Below are 21,515 nucleotides of genomic sequence, written 5' to 3' on the forward strand. Positions count from 1 at the left end.
GTTAAAGGCGCGTCCTTTCTGCCCAGAGGCAGGGGTAGAGGGAAAAAGCTGCACCATACAGCCAGTTCCCAAGAACAGAAATCCACTGGTGGAGCCAGGTGCGGTGGGGGCCCGTCTCCGGAACTTCAGCGACCGGTGGGTTCGCTCACAGGTGGATCCCTGGGTTCTACAAGTGGTATCTCAGGGATACAAGCTGGAATTCGAGACGTCTCCCCCTCGCCGTTACCTCAAATCAGCCTTGCCAGCTACTCCCCCGGACAGGGAGGTAGTGCTGGCAGCAATTCACAAGCTGTACCTCCAGCAGGTGATAATAAAAGTTCCCCTCCTTCAACAGGGACGGGGTTACTATTCCACAATGTTTGTGGTACCGAAACCAGACGGTTCGGTGAGACCTATTTTAAATTTGAAATCCTTGAACACTTATATAAGAAGGTTCAAGTTCAAAATGGAATCGCTCAGGGCGGTTATTGCAAGCCTGGAAGAAGGGGATTACATGGTATCACTGGACATCAAGGATGCTTACCTGCATGTCCCCATCTACCCACCTCACCAGGTGTACCTCCGTTTTGCGGTACAAGACTGCCATTACCAATTCCAGACGTTGCCGTTTGGTCTGTCCACGGCACCGAGGGTATTTACCAAGGTAATGGCCGAAATGATGATACTCCTTCGAAAGAAGGGAGTTATAATTATCCCGTACTTGGACGATCTCCTTATAAAGGCGAGGTCCAGGGAGCAGTTGTTGGTCGGAGTAGCACTATCTCAGGAAGTGCTACAACAGCACGGCTGGATTCTGAATATTCCAAAGTCGCAGCTGGTTCCCACGACGCGTCTGCTGTTCCTGGTTATGATTCTGGACACAGAACAGAAGAAGGTGTTTCTCCCGGAGGAGAAGGCCAAGGAGTTGTCATCTCTGGTCAGAGACCTCCTGAAACCAAAACAGGTGTCGGTGCATCACTGCACTCGAGTCCTGGGAAAGATGTTAGCTTCTTACGAAGCAATTCCATTCGGCAGGTTCCATGCAAGGATCTTTCAGTGGGATCTGTTAGACAAGTGGTCCGGATCGCATCTTCAGATGCATCGGCTGATCACCCTGTCCCCGAGGGCCAGGGTGTCTCTGCTGTGGTGGCTGCAGAGTGCTCATCTTCTCGAGGGCCGCAGATTCGGCATATAGGACTGGGTCCTGGTGACCACGGATGCAAGCCTCCGGGGTTGGGGGGCAGTCACGCAGGGAAGAAACCTCCAAGGACAATGGTCGAGTCAGGAGGCTTCCCTACACATTAAAATATTCTGGAACTAAGGGCCATTTACAATGCCCTAAGTCAGGCAAGACCCCTGCTTCAAAACCAGCCGGTGCTGATTCAGTCAGACAACATCACGGCGGTCGCCCATGTAAACCAGTCAAAAAAGAACACCTGTACAGACAAGCGCTTAATTAGCAGCAAGCGGATGGTGATCCAAAAAAGGGGTGCTACCCTCACCCCAGACACGTTACCCAAATACTAAAAGAAAATTGGATCTCCTATCCACTGCGCTCTCCCACTATGCAAATTCGTGAAAAAGGGGAAAAACCTCTACTTATCTGAAGGAGTTGGTGTATTTTTCTTCCTCTCTTTCTATCCCACCTCCTTCACTTTAGGATTTAGTGTAACTAATGATAAGTGATATTATTCCAGAGGTCCCATATGAACAACCATGCAAGAGAAAATAAAACACAATCTAGTGTAATACCATCACATAAATCTCTTCATTAGATAAAAATGCAATATGGATCCTTATATTCAAATCTGAAAAAAATATGATCCACACATGTGTATAAAAAATGCAAAATTTTTAATGCTAAAATGGTTTTCAATTAAACAGTGTGCTTCAGTCACATAGATGACACTTGTCCACTTTTACATCCAATAATATGTGAGGGTGGCTTCCTACCAGATTTGGGAATTTTGAAGTGCTTATAAAAAAGCTGTGCAGATGTTACAGCAGTCCCAGGAACAATCAGCCTCAGTGGTCAGCACCTCGTCCTTTCCTCTTCCGGTATGTTCGCCACAGCTCCTCACCCTCATCCAACGCGTTTCGATCAGTTCCGCTGATCTTTGTCAAGGCATATCCTGGTGGTCTCCTTTCCCAGCTATTTATACCCTCAGAACCATATGTTCCTAATTACTGGGAGGAGCCACTCTCACTTACAGTAAACACGATTTTTTACATTCATTCCATTGTCATCTCCTAATCTAACATCCAAACACTATTCTAAACAGCATCTCTTTAATTCATAATTAACTAAAAAACGAGTCATATAAAACGATTTATAGACATAAAACATAAAATATCGATGACCGGAAGTGCCCTGTGTGAACAGGAACAACTTCCGCCTATGCTCATACAAAGGTTCCACACCGCCAGGCGATGGAATCTGGTCCGTCCGCAATCGCGTCACTTCCTGACACGTGATCGATTAGTCACGTGATCGCGGCTTTCCGCATTAGTGTGGTTTCAGTCCCGTCAAACGGAGTGTCCGATCACATGATGCTGCATGCCCGGAAGTCCCGCAATCGCCATTTTTAAAAGTCCAAGAGAAACTTTAATGGACTGTCATCCTATCATTATACAGGGGCGGAAATATCTACAGCGCCATATTGCTTCCTGGAAAAAACGGGAATTTGCCTTTTATTTCATAGCAATAGTTATATACAATAATCAAATATTCTTAATAGGAAATTACCATACCTACAGTTCACATCCCCCCACTTAATATAGGGACAATGGGCTGGAGAATATAACTGGATAATTCTGGTACAATACAATTCACTTGAAGCTAAACTTAGTTGAGGAACCATTTGACCTCGAAATCTTTATTCAGGCCACCCGGAATTAGGGTTTTCAATGAGTATATATATTGCATTTCGGTTTTTGCTAGAATTGCAGCTGCATTGTTACATCTCCAACTCCCCTTTATTTGCTTTAATGCTCCAAATACTTTTAGCTGTTTGATATCCCGGCCATGGATGTTCCTAAAATGGGATGAAAGCGCATGTGTTTCAACCCCATTTTTTATATTGCGTAAGTGCTCTGAAAATCTTGTTTTTAAATTTCTACTAGTTCTGCCGATGTAAAATAAATCACAGCTACACCCCAAATAGTATATCACATTCTTTGAGGTGCAAGTTATGAATTCATTAATTTTATTAATTTGCCCATTTATTTCAATTTCTGTACATTTCGCTGTACCTTTAATTTCTTTGCACATACAGCAAATCCCACACCTGAAAAAACCTTTTGACAGAGTGCGAGTGTTTGCTTTTGGAGGTGACATTGCACTTTTGACCAGTTTATCTTTGATGTTCTTGGCTTTCCGGTAAATGAATTTGGGTCTCTCCGGCAATAATTTTTCTAATAAAGGGTCACCCTTTAAGATAGTCCAGTGGTTCCTAAATATCCTTTCTATCTGTTTATGTTGAATATTGTAGTTTGTGATAAATGCCAAAGAAAAGTTCTTATCTCCATCCGATACCGATGTTTTCCTTGATGGAAGTAATAAATCCTTTCTTTCAATATTTTCACATTTAGTGACAGCTTTTTCAATATTCTTATCACTGTACCCACTGTTCTTAAATCTCTTAACCATTGCATCGGCTTGTTCTCTATAGATCTCATTATCCGTGCAATTCCTCTTAAGTCTTTGTAACTGACTATGAGGTATGGACTCCAACCAGTTGACATGATGAAATTAGCAACAGCAGTGTAAATTTCCTGGACTTAAATATCTATGTGGAAGATGGACAACTTAAAACCCGTAATCATATAAAACCAACTGATTCGGGAACATATATCCATACCAACAGTTGCCATCATGTCAACTGGTTGGAGTCCATACCTCATAGTCAGTTACAAAGACTTAAGAGGAATTGCACGGATAATGAGATCTATAGAGAACAAGCCGATGCAATGGTTAAGAGATTTAAGAACAGTGGGTACAGTGATAAGAATATTGAAAAAGCTGTCACTAAATGTGAAAATATTGAAAGAAAGGATTTATTACTTCCATCAAGGAAAACATCGGTATCGGATGGAGATAAGAACTTTTCTTTGGCATTTATCACAAACTACAATATTCAACATAAACAGATAGAAAGGATATTTAGGAACCACTGGACTATCTTAAAGGGTGACCCTTTATTAGAAAAATTATTGCCGGAGAGACCCAAATTCATTTACCGGAAAGCCAAGAACATCAAAGATAAACTGGTCAAAAGTGCAATGTCACCTCCAAAAGCAAACACTCGCACTCTGTCAAAAGGTTTTTTCAGGTGTGGGATTTGCTGTATGTGCAAAGAAATTAAAGGTACAGCGAAATGTACAGAAATTGAAATAAATGGGCAAATTAATAAAATTAATGAATTCATAACTTGCACCTCAAAGAATGTGATATACTATTTGGGGTGTAGCTGTGATTTATTTTACATCGGCAGAACTAGTAGAAATTTAAAAACAAGATTTTCAGAGCACTTACGCAATATAAAAAATGGGGTTGAAACACATGCGCTTTCATCCCATTTTAGGAACATCCATGGCCGGGATATCAAACAGCTAAAAGTATTTGGAGCATTAAAGCAAATAAAGGGGAGTTGGAGATGTAACAATGCAGCTGCAATTCTAGCAAAAACCGAAATGCAATATATATACTCATTGAAAACCCTAATTCCGGGTGGCCTGAATAAAGATTTCGAGGTCAAATGGTTCCTCAACTAAGTTTAGCTTCAAGTGAATTGTATTGTACCAGAATTATCCAGTTATATTCTCCAGCCCATTGTCCCTATATTAAGTGGGGGGATGTGAACTGTAGGTATGGTAATTTCCTATTAAGAATATTTGATTATTGTATATAACTATTGCTATGAAATAAAAGGCAAATTCCCGTTTTTTCCAGGAAGCAATATGGCGCTGAAGATATTTCCGCCCCTGTATAATGATAGGATGACAGTCCATTAAAGTTTCTCTTGGACTTTTAAAAATGGCGATTGCGGGACTTCCGGGCATGCAGCATCATGTGATCGGACACTCCGTTTGACGGGACTGAAACCACACTAATGCGGAAAGCCGCGATCACGTGACTAATCGATCACGTGTCAGGAAGTGACGCGATTGCGGACGGACCAGATTCCATCGCCTGGCGGTGTGGAACCTTTGTATGAGCATAGGCGGAAGTTGTTCCTGTTCACACAGGGCACTTCCGGTCATCGATATTTTATGTTTTATGTCTATAAATCGTTTTATATGACTCGTTTTTTAGTTAATTATGAATTAAAGAGATGCTGTTTAGAATAGTGTTTGGATGTTAGATTAGGAGATGACAATGGAATGAATGTAAAAAATCGTGTTTACTGTAAGTGAGAGTGGCTCCTCCCAGTAATTAGGAACATATGGTTCTGAGGGTATAAATAGCTGGGAAAGGAGACCACCAGGATATGCCTTGACAAAGATCAGCGGAACTGATCGAAACGCGTTGGATGAGGGTGAGGAGCTGTGGCGAACATACCGGAAGAGGAAAGGACGAGGTGCTGACCACTGAGGCTGATTGTTCCTGGGACTGCTGTAACATCTGCACAGCTTTTTTATAAGCACTTCAAAATTCCCAAATCTGGTAGGAAGCCACCCTCACATATTATTGGATGTAAAAGTGGACAAGTGTCATCTATGTGACTGAAGCACACTGTTTAATTGAAAACCATTTTAGCATTAAAAATTTTGCATTTTTTTATACACATGTGTGGATCATATTTTTTTCAGATTTGAATATAAGGATCCATATTGCATTTTTATCTAATGAAGAGATTTATGTGATGGTATTACACTAGATTGTGTTTTATTTTCTCTTGCATGGTTGTTCATATGGGACCTCTGGAATAATATCACTTATCATTAGTTACACTAAATCCTAAAGTGAAGAAGGTGGGATAGAAAGAGAGGAAGAAAAATACACCAACTCCTTCAGATAAGTAGAGGTTTTTCCCCTTTTTCACGAATTTGCATAGTGGGAGAGCGCAGTGGATAGGAGATCCAATTTTCTTTTAGTATTTGGCCCATGTAAACCGACAGGGCGGCACAAGAAGCAGGATGGCGATGGCAGAAGCCACAAGGATTCTCCGATGGGCGGAAAATCACGTGTTAGCACTGTCGGCAGTGTTCATTCCGGGAGTGGACAACTGGGAAGCAGACTTCCTCAGCAGGCACGACCTCCACCCGGGAGAGTGGGGACTTCATCCAGAAGTCTTCCAACTGATTGTAAACCGTTGGGAAAGGCCACAGGTGGACATGATGGCGTCCCGCCTAAACAAAAAGCTAAACAGATATTGCGCCAGGTCAAGGGACCCTCAGGCGATAGCTGTGGACGCTCTAGTGACACCGTGGGTGTACCAGTCGGTTTATGTGTTCCCTCCTCTTCCTCTCATACCAAAGGTGCTGAGGATAATAAGAAAAAGAGGAGTAAGAACTATACTCATTGTTCCGGATTGGCCAAGAAGGACTTGGTACCCGGAACTACAAGAAATGATCTCAGAGGACCCTTGGCCTCTGCCTCTCAGACTGGACCTGCTACAGCAGGGGCCCTGTCTGTTCCAAGACTTACCGCGGCTGCGTTTGACGGCATGGCGGTTGAACGCCGGATCCTGATGTAAAAGGGCATTCCGGTTGAGGTCATTCCTACGCTAATAAAAGCTAGGAAAGATGTGACAGCAAAGCATTATCACCGCATATGGCGAAAATATGTTGCTTGGTGTGAGGCTATGAAGGCCCCCACAGAAGAATTTCAGCTGGGTCGATTTCTGCACTTCCTACAGTCAGGAGTGACTATGGGCCTAAAATTGGGATCCATTAAAGTCCAGATTTCAGCCCTGTCTATTTTCTTTCAAAAAGAACTGGCTTCACTGCCTGAAGTTCAGACGTTTGTTAAGGGAGTGCTGCATATTCAGCCCCCTTTTGTGCCCCCAGTGGCACCTTGGGATCTCAACGTTGTGTTGGATTTCCTAAAATCACATTGGTTTGAGCCACTTCAGACCGTGGAATTAAAATATCTCACGTGGAAAGTGGTCATGCTTTTGGCCTTGGCTTCGGCTAGGCAGGTGTCAGAATTAGCGGCTTTGTCCTGTAAAAGCCCCTATCTGATCTTCCATATGGACAGAGCAGAATTGAGGACGCGTCCCCAATTCCTCCCTAAGGTGGTGTCAGCGTTTCATTTGAACCAACCTATTGTGGTGCCTGCGGCTACTCGGGACTTGGAGGCTTCCAAGTTGCTGGACGTGGTCCGTGCCCTGAAAATCTATGTTTCCAGGACGGCTGGAGTCAGAAAGACTGACTCGCTGTTTATCCTGCATGCACCCAACAAGTTGGGTGCTCCTGCTTCTAAGCAGACTATTGCTCGCTGGATCTGCTCCACGATTCAACTTGCACATTCTGCGGCTGGACTTCCGCATCCTAAATCAGTCAAAGCCCATTCCACTAGGAAGGTGGGCTCTTCTTGGGCGGCTGCCCGAGGGGTCTCGGCTTTACAACTTTGCCGAGCTGCTACCTGGTCGGGATCAAACACGTTTGCAAAATTCTACAAGTTTGATACCCTGGCTGAGGAGGACCTTGAGTTTGCTCATTCGGTGCTGCAGAGTCATCCGCACTCTCCCGCCCGTTTGGGAGCTTTGGTATAATCCCCATGGTCCTTACGGAGTTCCCAGCATCCACTAGGACGTCGGAGAAAATAAGAATTTACTCACCGGTAATTCTATTTCTCGTAGTCCGTAGTGGATGCTGGGCGCCCATCCCAAGTGCGGATTGTCTGCAATACTTGTATATAGTTATTGCCTAACTAAAGGGTTATTGTTATGAGCCATCTGTTCGTGAGGCTCAGTTGTTATTCATACTGTTAACTGGGTATAGTATCACGAGTTGTACGGTGTGATTGGTGTGGCTGGTATGAGTCTTACCCGGGATTCCAAATCCTTTCCTTATTGTGTCAGCTCTTCCGGGCACAGTTTCCCTAACTGAGGTCTGGAGGAGGGGCATAGAGGGAGGAGCCAGTGCACACCAGTAGTCCTAATTCTTTCTTAGAGTGCCCAGTCTCCTGCGGAGCCCGTCTATTCCCCATGGTCCTTACGGAGTTCCCAGTATCCACTACGGACTACGAGAAATAGAATAACCGGTGAGTAAATTCTTATTATATATATATATATATATCGTTTGAAAAAGGAATAGATCAGTGCGCTTCTCCCAGTCCAATATTTCTGTACCCTGATGTAGTCCACAGGGTTCCATGAAGTCCAATGTAGGGTTTATAGCCTCAATCTCACACACTCCACTTCTTTGGGCGGCTGCTCAGTTCCTCAAATTGCTACTAGGTAGATAGTCAAAGAATCTGTGAGGAAGAGGAAGAAGCGCCTATGGTGTAGTAATTCTTTTCAGGGTGCCCACACCCACCAATAATAAACTGCGTACCAGATTGTGACTTGAATTACAGCATATCAATCCACTGCTTCATGTACTAATATCCGGATCTGATCCTAGCAGCAAATTTGCTGCTACGATCAGACTGATTGCTAGTGTGGCTGCTGACCTTTACTGTATATCTGTCAGTTTTGCGGGTGTTATATATCCTCAATGCTGGTGCAAGGCAGAGAGGGATCGGATTGTATATCACTTTAGCAAGCTTACAGTGAATGTGGTCACAAATTGTGTAGTTAACACCATACATGTGTGTGAATGCCATGTCTAAGAGAGGCAAGGGTTAGGAGGATACACTCTCCACAGCAGCACCAACATTGATATCATGTTTGTCATGCAAAGCAGGGTTAACCTCTCAAGATCTGGTACAAAATGGATTATGTGTTATAGCTTCCACCAAAGCCTCCATAGTAATCCAAGGCAGGCACAGGTTCTGTCAGAACCTCCATGGGCTTCTTTTACACAAACATTATCCAATATTGCTGAGCGGATTATACCAGCTCCCATACCAGGGATATGTTAACAAATTAACCCTTACATGCAACATTCTCCCTGGGTCTTATCAGATCCAGTCCAGGAATCTGCAGCCTTTCAACAAAAACAGGCTGAAAGGCCTCTGGAAAGTAAATCACACTGACATGAAACAACATCTTCACAGTCTACACAGGTTTCAGAAGGGGACACTTCGGAGGATGAGGATGATTCCTCGCATTCTGGGTCTGTATACAGGGATGAGGATGAAGGTCCCAGCTTGGTAGATATACCTGAGCTAATTAGTGCTATGAAAGCCATTCTATCCTTAGAGGAGGCACCTGTGTTTACATGTCCCAAAACGGTCAGAACTGAATTTCCGGAGACAGAACAGCTGACGGAAATCATGCAAGATGCTTGCGTCACACCCAATAAGAAGTTCAGAATTCCTAAAAAATGGAATTCTCATTATCCTCTTCTGGATGGGGATTGTTTGAAAAGGGAAGTGGCTCCCAAAGTAGATACGCATGTCATTCGGTTGGTGCGTAAATCTACATTACCCCTGCCTTCAACATCATTAAATGATGTAACAGATAGAAAAATAGTTTTCTAATAACTGTTTTTTCCTTGTCAGGGGCAGTTGTTAGGCCGGCCCTGGCTTCAGCCTGGATGGTGAAAGCAGTGGCGGCCTGGGCTGATGCATTAGAAGACGATCTGCTAATGGTGTACAGAGAACAAAAGTCCCATATTGCTCATATTAAACAATCAGCTGTTTTTATGGAAGAAGCAGCCTTGGATATGGGTACTATAGCTTCTCAAGCATCAGCCTCCGCAGTAGCAGCATGTAGAGTTGTCTGGCTACGTACATGGAAGGCTGACTCAGAGTCCAAAAGAGGACTAGAATCTTTGCCTTTTACTGGAGATATTCTTTATGGTAAAGAGTTAAACAATATTCTGGCGTCAGAAGCAGACTCTAAGAAAGTGAAGTTTCCTTCTACCTACAAGTCTAAACCTAGGTTTCCAGCTTTTCAGTCCTTTTGGACCCAAGGAAAAGTGAAAGGAAAGGGTAACGGCAAACAGTCCCGATCGGATAAGTCTGTACAGAGTAAAAAGCATTGGGCTACCAGAGGGCCTTCTTCCAAACCAGAAGATAAGCCATCAGCCTCTGTACATTGCTGCATTCATCTTTCCCTACTTTCCGGATGCACTGTACATTTGGGTGCCTCGTTTTCATATGGAGACTTTACGTTCCATTATCTTGGACGTGGAGCCGGGGGATTTTATGGTATCCCTAGATATCCAGGATGCTTACCTGCGTGTACCTATAGCAGGGATGGGGAACTTTGGGCCCTCCAGATGTTGTTGAACTACACATCCCATCATGCCCCTCATCAGTTTTTGCATGGCCAAATAGCAAAAACTGTGGCAAGGCATGCTGGTATGTGTAGTTCAACAACAACTGGAGGGCCGAAGGTTCCCCATCCCTGACCTATAGCACCGTTCCATCAGTGCTATCTCAGGTTTGCCATGCTCCGGCAACATTTTCAGTTTCAGGCCCTACCGTTTGGACTGGCTACAGCTCCAAGAGTGTTTACCAAAATGATGGTGGTGATGGCGGCTTATCTCCGTCGTCTGGGGACAAGAATTTTCCCATACCTGGGCAACCTGTTAATCCTGGCTCATTCCCAGGAAACTTTCCAGGGCCATCTGCAATTGACAATAGGCTGTTTACAAAGCCACGGCTGGCTCATAAATTGGGCGGTCATCCCTGGTTCCGTCTCAACGCATGACGCACCTGGGGGCTGTATTGTATTCCAGGCTTCTGAGACTTTTTCTACCTCTGAACAGAATATCCACAATACAGACAAGGATTCAGTAGCTACTACACAATCAAAGAGTAGTAGTGATGGAATCTATGGTGTCAACATTCGACAGGGTGGAATATGCTCAATTCCACTAGAGGCCCCTTCAACGTCTGATTCTTTCCAGATGGAATGGGCTACATCAGATGATAAAACTCAGACTATGGTCTTTCCTCAGGAAGTACGGAGGTCGTTAGCCTGGTGGCTACAGACAAAGGGCGACCCTTTTGGATCTCGGAGTGGGAGGTTCTGATAACGGACGCCAGTCTTCAGGGCTGGGGAGCCATGTCAGAAAAGTGCTGCTTCCAGGTGCAGTGGACCAAGGAAGAAAGTTGCCTGCCAATAAATATATTGGAACTTCGGGCCATATACTGTATATGGCATTCCTCAGGTAAATGACATACTTCAAGGAAAACCGGTTCAGATTCTCTTGAACAATGCAACGGCTGTAGCGTACCTCAATCATCAGGGAGGAACTCGCAGCCAAATGGCAATGAAGGAGGTAAGCCGCACATTAAGGTGGGCAGCCCTTCATCATCCAGATCCTGAGCAGAGTATCCCTCGGTGCTTGGATAGGGGCCTGTTTAGACTTTGGGAGTCTATGGATCCTATAAGTAAGAAGGTCCGCGGCAGAAGCCTTTCGGTGAAAGTTTCTGAATGAGGTCCGTGGCATAATCATAAAGCTCAGCATTTGTAACAGAATCCGGAATGCCCATTATTCTGATATTATTTCTCTGAGAGCATTCTTCTAAATCAATGACTTTATCACGAATAGAGACCATGTCTTCCTGAAGGGTGTCATTTGGTGAAATCAGGTCTTTGTGACACGCAACAATCTCTTTCATCTTAGTCTGTACGAGTGCCAATCTCACTGATATCGGACCTCAAAGCTTGAATATTAGAGTTAAGTTCTGAGGTTATTTCAGTCCTTTAATGTAGATAACATAGAATGTATAGAGCGTAGAGTAACAGGACCATCTAGAGTGTCTTAAGACGTCTTCAGCCATTACAGCTGGGCTGTGCGACTGACAAGAAGAAGCAGATGATGTTGTAGCGGTCTCAGAAGGACCACCTGAATTAGAGGTACCAAAGAGATGGATAGGTGGGGCCGATTTGGTACCTTTTAACCTTTTTTGAAGGCATGGTAAGCTGGCTACAAAGAGACAGACCTCTCAGAGATAGGAAAATACCAACAATCTCTAAATAAAAGGAGCAGTAGTACGCTGTCAGGAGGATACATCAAGATGACTCCATTCAAAATGACATTCTTAGTCTGGGTGACTGGTCTATCCGAGCCCAAATATCAAGTAAACCATGATGTAATGCAACTCAAATAACACAGTAATGAGCGAGAAATTCCACTAGAGGTCAGCGTGATCACAGACGTGAAGTACTCAGCACAGAGAGACACAAATGGCAAAATATATTCAGTGAATAAATCCACAAAATAATATACTGTGAGGTTGTAATCAGAGTGTAATGAGCTGTACTCAGACGATACTTGATACTGGGCTCTGCATGTAGACTGAGAGGAAGTAGATTATAGTGGTACCATATACATAGAAGGTAGTTTCACCTCCAGGCAAATGCTTCAATTTAGTGTAGTGACCCCGATTCAGCCGTCAGGACACTTATTTAGCAGCTTATATTAATTTTATTGAAGGCAGAAGGCAAAGCATGCGATGGCTGGGAACCAGGATTTAAAATGGCAGCCACCTCACTTCCCAATATCGCCGCCGGGCTCCGGTGACTGTGGGCAGCCCGTTTTGTCCCCAGCAGTAGCGGGAGCTGTGCACCTGTGTGAGCGGGAGAGCAAGTGCTCCTGCCTGAGCAAAAGCGCCTCCAAGTCAAGTGTCTGGAGCGTGCAGGAAAGACTGGGCGCACTTAGCCCCAGAATACAGCCCGAGGCTTCAGCGGCGTCACTAGGCTGCGGCAGTGAACAATGACCAGAGTGAGCTGAACGAGCTGCTTTAAGGCAGGACGAGTGGGGGACTTAATAGATTGGGTCTTGGTCCCAGCGGTGGCTGAGAGCTATCAGGTAGGGTAGATAAGAAGCCACTTAGTGAGGAGAACTCCAGAAAGCACATCTGGATGGACTCAGGCCACGCCCCTCTTATTTATTATTTTATATACTTACAGGGGTGACAGGTTTGGTACATCCCTGCAAAGGCAGAACCAATCTCTTTCTCATCAGACTCTGCTGTCTTCCCTGCACTCTCACTCAGATGTTCACTGCTTTCAGAAGCACACACATGAGAAGCAGAAGTATGGCGGCAGCTGTATAGATTCTGATATGTAATTCTCTGTATCGTACCGTACACACATCATCCTTATTACTAATGAGAGTATAGAGGTAAGGCACTGATGATGGGGGTGTAAGAGTGGACTGTAACCTAGGAGATGTATGATGATTGCAGGGTATTATATGGTGTATTGCATGTAAAGTACCTTGTTCCACACCTACTCTGCTGTAGCAATATACCTTATAATAGGATTTTAATTACGTACCAGTAAATCCTTTTCTCGTAGTCCGTAGAGGATGCTGGGGTTCCATTTAGTACCATGGGGTATAGACGAGTCCCTTGGGAGCCATGGGCACTTTAAGAGTTTAATAGTGTGGGCTGGCTCCTCCCTCTATGCCCCTCCTACCAGACTCGGTCTAGAAACTGTGCCCGAGGAGACGGACATACTTCAAGAGAAGGAAATACACAGATAGTGGTGAGATTTACACCAGCTCACACATACGCAAAGAAGCCAAGCCAACTAGCTTGAAACAATTCAGCAACGGCTGAACAACAATACTTAACCAAGTAACAATGCAGTACTAAACCTAGTAACAATGCAGTACTTAACCAAGTAACAATGCAGGAAAACGAAGCACTGGGCGGGCGGGCGCCCATCATCCTCTACGGACTACGAGAAAAGGCTTTATCGGTAGGTAATTAAAATCCTATTTTCTCTTACGTCCTAGAGGATGCTGGGCGTTCCATTTAGTATCATGGGGATGTACCAAAGCTCCCAGTACGGGAGGGAGAGTGCTGAGGTTCCTGCAGAATAGATTGACCAAACTTTAGGTCCTCAGAGGCCAAAGTATTGAACTTGTAGAACTTAGCAAACGTGTTCGACTCTGACCAAGTAGCTGCTCGGCAAAGTTGTAAAGCCGAGACACCCCAGGCAGCTGCGCAGGAAGAACCCACTTTACGAGTAGATTTTTGGACACTGCAGGCCTGCCGTAGAATAAGCATGCTGGATAGTAAACCTGATCCAGCGAGAAATCGTCTGCTTAGAAGCAGGACACCCAACCTTGTTGGGATCATAAAGGACAAATAGAGCGTCCGACTTCCTGTGACGAGAAGTTCTCTTCAAATAAATTTTCAATGCCCTCACAACATCCAAGGACTTTGAGGTGATTGAGGAGTCGGTAGCCACTGGCACCACAATTGGTTGGTTGATATGAAAAGCTGATACAACCTTTGGAAGAAATTGCTGACGCGTTCTGAGCTCAGCTCTATCCTCATGGAAAATCAAGTAGGGGCTCTTTCATGACAATGCCCCCAATTCTGACACACGTCGAGCACATGCCAATGCCAACAGTGTGACCCCCTTCCAAGTAAGAAACTTGACGTCCACCTCCTGTAAAGGCTCAAACCAATCCAATTGCAGGAACTGCAGCACCACATTAAGATCCCAAGGTGCCGTAGGAGGAACAAAGGGTGGTTGGATGTGCAGAACCCCTTTTTAAGAAAGTCTGAACCTCAGAGAGGGCAGCCAATTGTTTCTGGAAGAAAATGGACAAGGCCGAAATCTGGACCTTTATGGAGCCAAAGCGTAGGCCCACATTCACGCCTGCTTGCAGAAAGAGGAGAAACCATCCCAGTTGAAACTCCACCATAGGAAATAACTTGGATTCACACCAAGACACATACTTTTTCCAATTCCGATGGTAATGTTTAGACGTTACTCCCTTCCTAGCCTGTACTGGGGTAGGAATGACCTTTTTCGTAATGCACTTCCGAGCTAAGATCTTGCGTTCAACCTCCATGCCGTCAAACGTAGCCGCGGTAAGTCTTGATAGGCGAACGACCCCTGTAGCAGAAGGTCCTCGCGAAGAGGAAGAGGCCTCGGATTCTCCAGCAGTAATTCCAGAAGATCCGCGTACCAACCCCGTCTTGGCCAGTCCGGAGCAATGAGGATCGCCTGAACTCTTGTTCTTTTTATTAGTTTGAGAATCCTTGGGATGAGTGGAAGTGGAGGGAACACATACACCGATTGGAACACCCACGGAGTTACCAGGGCTTCCACCACCACTGCTTGTGGGTATCTCGACCTGGAACAGTACCTCCGAAGCTTCTTGTTGAGGTGGGAGGCCATCATGGCTATCTGAGGTACACACCATCGACTTGTTACCTCTGCGAACACCTCTGGGTGGAGGCCCCATTCTCCTGGATGGAGATCGTATCTGCTGAGGAAGTCCGCTTCCCAGTTGTCCACTCCCAGTATGAAGATTGCTGACAGTGCCATTGCGTGCTTTTCTGCCCAGAGGAGGATTCTTGTAACCTCTGACATCGCCGCTGTGCTCTTCGTTCCTCTCTGTCGGTTTATGTAGGACACCGCCGTTACATTGTCTGACTGAACCTGAATGGCCCGATCTTGCAGAAGATGTGCCGCTTGTAGAAGGCCGTTGTATATGGCCCTTACTTCCAGAATGTTCATCGGAAGGATGGATTCCATACTTGACCACTTTCCTTGGAAGTTTTCCCCTTGGGTGACTGCTCCCCAACCTCTGAGACTTGCATCCGTGGTTAGAAGGTTCCAATTCTGAATCCCGAGCCTGCGGCTCTCGAGTAGGTGAGAAGTTTGCAGCCACCAGAGGAGTTAAATTCTGGCTTTTGGTGACAGGTGTATCCGCTGGTGCATGTGAAGATGAGATCCCGACCATTTGTCTAGGAAATCCAGTTGGAATGACCTCGCATGGAATCTTCCGTATTGTAGAGCCTCGTAGGAGGCTACCATATTCCTCAGAAGGTGAATGCACTGATGAACCGATACCCAGGTTGGCTTCAGGACATCCCGTACCATTGATTGGATCACCAACACTTTCTCCGCCAGTAGAAACACCCTCTGCTCTTCCGTGTCGAATATCATACCCAGGAACTGCAGTCTCCGTGTCGGTTCCAAATGTGACTTTGGAAGGTTCAGGATCCACCCGTGATCCTGGAGTAGTCCAGTCGAGAGAGCTATACTCTGCAACAACCTCTCGCTGGAAGATGGTTTTATCAGCAGATCATCCAGATATGGAAATTTGTTCACTCCCTGCATGCGGAGGAGTGGCATCATCTCTGCCATGACCTTGGTGAACACCCTTGGTGCTGTGGATAGGCCAAATGGCAGTGCCTGGAACTGATAGTGACAGTCCAGCAGCGCATATCTGAGAAGCCTGGTGAGGCGGCCAGATCGGAATGTGAAGGTACGCATCCTTGATATCCAGGGTTACTAGGAATTCCCCCTCCTCCAGACCTGAGATCACCGTTCTCAGAAACTCCATCTTGAATTTGAATTCCCTCAAGTACGGGTTTAATGACTTTAGGTTTAATATCGGTCTTACCGAACCGTCCGGTTTGAGTAATAACCTTTGTGCATTAGGTGAGGTGGAACTGGAACAATAACATTTGTTTAACCCAGTCTTTGAATGGCTTCCTGTAGGATAGCACTTTCTGTCAGTGAAGCTGGTAAGCCTGATTTGAAGAATCTGTGAGGTGGGAGGTCTTGAAATTCCAGTTTGTACCCCTGGGTAACAATATCTTTGACCCAGGGGTCTAGGCAAGAGGATGCCCAGATATGACTGAAATCTTTTAGTCTCGCTCCCACCTGCCCGTTCACCAGGCTGGGAGGTCCACCGTCATGCTGAAGACTTGGATGAAGCAGAACCTGGTTTCTGTTCCTGGGAACCTGTTGGTGCAGGTTTTCTGGATTTTCCCCGACTTCCTCTAAAGAAAGTGGAAGGGGGTTTGGACTTTTTGACTTTCGCTGTCCAAATGGACTGCAATGTGGACGTAGGATAAGATTTCCTAGTCGGCGGTGTGGCTGAGGGAATGAAGGTTGACTTACCCGCAGTTGCTGTGGAGATCCACGCATCCAATGCATCCCCAAACAGAGCCTGACCTGTGAAGGGTAGGTTCTCCACACTTTTCTTGGATTCCGCATCGGCAGACCATTGGCGCAGCCAGAGTCCCCTGCGTGCCGAGACTGCAATGGAAGAAGCCCTTGCATTCAGCAAGTCCAGGTCCTTCATGGCCTCCACCATAAAACCTGCAGAATCCTGTATGTGACGTAAAAACAATTCAATGTCACTCCTGTCCATAGCATCTAATTCCTCTAGTTATGTGCCTGACCACTTTACTATGGCTTTAGAAATCCACACACAAGCAATGGTGGGCCTTAAAGCTACGCCTGTAGCTGTGTATAGTGATTTGAGTGTAGTCTCAATCTTGCGGTCAGCCGGTTCTTTTAAAGCGGTCAACCCAGGGACAGGTAAAACCACCCTTTTAGACAACCGAGATACAGAAGCGTCAACTATCGGTGGGTTTTCCCACTTTTTCCTGTCCTCTTTAGGGAAGGGAAAAGCAATGAGAACCCTCTTTGGAATCTCTGGGTTTTCCCAGGATTTTTCAAACAAGGAGTGTTACTCCTTTGAAGCAGGGAAGGTAAGGGAGGATTTTTTATTGTCAGTAAAGTAAGCCTCCACCTTTCTCAGTAATATGCAAAATGTCCCTAATGGCCTCAATCATTAATTCCCCCCCCCCCCCCCCGCATATCCCCATCACTGTCCCCTGTATCACAGTTGGTATCCATGTCATCTTGTATTATCTGGGCAAGATCACTCTTTTTTGGATATGTAGTAGGGGTCCCAGGTGAGGTAGTGGGAGTTGAACACTGCAATACCTCTACAGAGTTCCTCAAAACCTGCGTTTGTTTCTCATTATATGACATCCTAGATGAAATCTGTGATATCATGCCCCTTATAGAATCCACCCATGGGGGTTCAGATTCAGAGGGCTGGGAAATTACATTGCAGTCCTGAAAACATGGGATAGACTCTTCAGGAGAAGATACACACTCTGCAGCACAAGATACAGAGTCCTTAGACATGTTAATGTGAGATATACATCCACACACATACACACAGGAAAATGTCAGACACAGTTTCCCACAGAGTACCTTCAGAGAGACACAGAGTATAAGGAGCCAGCCACACAGCGCCCCAGTAGGCAGTTATTAATACAAACTGCCGGCGCTGACTGAGTAACAATAGGATAAACTGTACATATAAACACACTCCCCCCTTGTCTATAACACCCTGGTACCGCAGAGGATAGCTGGAGTTATGTGGAGGTCAGTGCTCCCCGTCAGCGTTCTGATGCTGTGATCTGCAGGGAGAAAATGGTGCTGGTGAGTGCTATATCCACTCTGAGGAGAAGTCCCGCCCCCTGTAATGGCGCGTTCTCCCGCACTTAGCTATAAAATACCTCAGGCCAGTATAATCAACTAACAGTGGGATTAGCCCCTGATAGCTATAGTTGACCAGTGTAGGGTGATTGCGCTGGCCCAGGACGCCCCTCACAGCGCCGTACACAGTGTGCCGCTGAGCCTTCCGGAGCGCAGCCTGTCAGAGCTGCGCTCCCACCCTTGTGCCGCCATTCCCGCCGGCGACCCGCTTCCCGGGCCACCGGCGCTGTACTCCCCACTCTTCATTCTTCTGGCTCTGTTAGGGGGTGGCGGCCGTGCTGCCGAAGTGAGCAGTCGCCTCGTGGGCTTGTGATCAGCACCCTCAACTTCAAGAGTTGGTTCCTACTCCCCCCCCCCCCTAAGTCCCACGAAGTAGGGAGGCTGTTGCCAGCAGCCTTCCTGTAACCTAATCTCTTAAAAAACAATAAAACTAGAAAAACTCCTAGGAGCTCCCTTAGCTGTGACTGGCTCCTCCGGGCACATTTTCTAAACTGAGTCTGGTAGGAGGGGCATAGAGGGAGGAGCCAGACCACACTGTTAAACTCTTAAAGTGCCCATGGCTCCCAAGGGACCCGTCTATACCCCATGTTGCTAAATGGAACCCCAGCATCCTCTAGGACGTAAGAGAAATAAGGGTGAGTAACATGTACAGACTTACCAGCTTATGAGCACATACATAGAGGAATGCTACCTTACCAATGCTTCCAGGAGTAAGGTTAGGAGACATTTCTCTGATATTAGCTCATATGACTGATGTTATTGTTCATCTAGAATCTCCAATTCATACGATATGTTCCCCATCCATAGTTTTACATTGGTGCTGACATAGGACTTGGCGAGTGACTACATCTCCATTTATACTTCATGGTTAGTTACCAGTACAAGAGAGAGCTATATATAAGTCTTATTATAATATTACATTTGTTATTGTGAGTGTTCTCAGGACGGTGGACACAATGATAGTCTGAGACACAATATTTTAAAGCCTTCAGTAAAAGTAATGTTTTATTATACACACACATTTACAATTAAGTGTCCCAGAAAGTCGTCTTCTCCTATTGTTTACAAGATTAATATTGTTACAGAAAATGTCACATTTCCATAATGTATTTTATTTCCAGCAGATGGACACACAAGCAGGAATATCTCAGAAGGACATCTAATGTTATCCCCGGATTGTGAAATAAACGATAATGACAGTAGACAGGATTCTCCAGGAGATAACCCCATTACCCCAATTATACATCCAGCTCTATCAGCTGATCCCTCTGATCCTGGGAAATGTTCTCCTGATCACTCTGATATTGGAGCATCTGTTACAGCTCTGAGAGTAGATACAGGGTTTCCCTGTTCTATAGATGCCAAATGTTTTACACAGAGCACAAACCTTATTACCCATCAACCAGCAAAGGCAGGTGGGAGGCCATTTCAATGTTCTGAGTGTGGGAAAAGTTTTACATACAAATCACGTCTTGTAATACATAAGAGAATACATACAGGTGAGAAACTATATTCCTGTTCTGAGTGTGGGAAATGTTTTATACACAAATCAGCTCTTGTTATACATCAGAGAATTCACACAGGTGAGAAGCCATTTTCTTGCTCTGAGTGTGGGAAATGTTTTATACAGAAATCAGATCTTGTTAAACATCAGAGAATTCACACAGGTGACAAGCCATTTTCTTGCTCTGAGTGTGGGAATAGTTTTATACAGAAATCGGCTCTTGTTACACATGAGAGAAGTCACACAGGGGAGAATCCATTTCTATATTCTGAGTGTGGGAAATGTTTTCCACACAAATCAGATCTTGTTAAACATCAGAGGAGTCACACAGGTGAGAAGCCATTTTCTTGCTCTGAGTGCGGGAAATGTTTTACCCTGAAATCAAATCTTGTTAAACATCAGAGAAGTCACACAGGTGAGAATCTATTTCTATGTTCTGAGTGTGGGAAATGTTTTCCATACAAATCAGATCTTGTTAAACATCAGAGAAGTCACACAGGTGAGAAGCCATTTTCCTGCTCTGAGTGTGGGAAATGTTTTACCCAGAAATCAAATCTTGTTACACATCAGAGAAGTCACACAGGTGAGAGTCCATTTTCTTGCTCTGAGTGTGGGAAATGTTTTGCAGAAAAATCACATCTTGTTAGACATCAGAGAAGTCACACAGGTGAGAAGCCATTTTCTTGCTCTGAGTGCCGGAAATGTTTTACCCAGAAATCACAACTTGTTACACATCAGAGAAGTCACACAGGTGAGAAGCCATTTCCATGTTCTGAGTGTGGGAAATGTTTTACATACAAATCAGCTCTTGTTACACACCAGAGTAGTCACACAGGTGAGAAGCCATTTTCCTGTTCTGAATGTGGGAAATGTTTTATAAGTAAATTACATCTTGTTACACACCAGAGAAGTCACACAGGTGAGAAACCATTTTCTTGCTCTGAATGTGGGAAATGTTTTACCCAGAAATCACAACTTGTTACACATCAGAGAAGTCACACAGGTGAGAAGCCATTTCCATGTTCTGAGTGTGGGAAATGTTTTACATACAAATCAGCTCTTGTTATACACCAGAAAAGTCACACAGGTGAGAAGCCATTTTCTTGCTCTGAGTGTGGGAAATGTTTTACCCAGAAATCACAACTTGTTACACATCAGAGAAGTCACATAGGTGAGAGGCCATTTCCATGTTCTGAGAAATAAATCGGCTCTTGTCGCACACAATAGACATCACTCAGGTGAGGAACCATTTTATTCTTCTGGAGTATACTTATCATTGCCATGTAACGTTCTTCAAGGTTCTTATCCTATCTCCCATGCTTCTTGCAATATACATGCTACCACAGGAGGAAACAATCCGACGTCATGTCCTCGTTTACCACTGCTATGCCAATTACCTGTTTTTTGCTGTGGGTACTGAGAACCCAATACCAATCCTAAATGTCTAGTTGAGCTCCAGGTGTGGGTGATGCCAGTTGGCTGTGACTCAGTCCTAGTGAAACAGTTCCATATGATAGAAGCTCACGACAAAAGGCAGGTCTACAGCTCAGCTTTGCCTACCAACCAGACTTACACTTGGGGGTTCAGAGTTACAAAATGCTGATCATGGGGTAATTCCAAGTTGATCGCAGCAGGAAATGTTTTAGCAGTTGTGCAAAACCATGTGCACTGCAGGGGGGGGGGGG

At 45.1% G+C, this 21,515-nt stretch overlaps 1 protein-coding gene across 1 annotated transcript in view; it reads left to right on the forward strand.

Annotated features, from left to right (window-relative positions):
• LOC135057022 (zinc finger protein 585A-like) overlaps nt 1-21,515 on the forward strand; it is a 71,649-nt gene that overhangs the window by 6,624 nt on the left and 43,510 nt on the right. Inside the window, exon 7 of the mRNA XM_063962885.1 lies at nt 19,448-20,992. Within this exon, the coding sequence (XP_063818955.1) occupies nt 19,448-20,992 (1,545 nt within the window). The remainder of the gene's footprint in view (nt 1-19,447; nt 20,993-21,515) is intronic.

The sequence above is a fragment of the Pseudophryne corroboree genome, chromosome 3 (assembly GCF_028390025.1).
Source record: "Pseudophryne corroboree isolate aPseCor3 chromosome 3, aPseCor3.hap2, whole genome shotgun sequence".
NCBI classification, from domain to species: Eukaryota; Metazoa; Chordata; class Amphibia; order Anura; family Myobatrachidae; genus Pseudophryne; species Pseudophryne corroboree.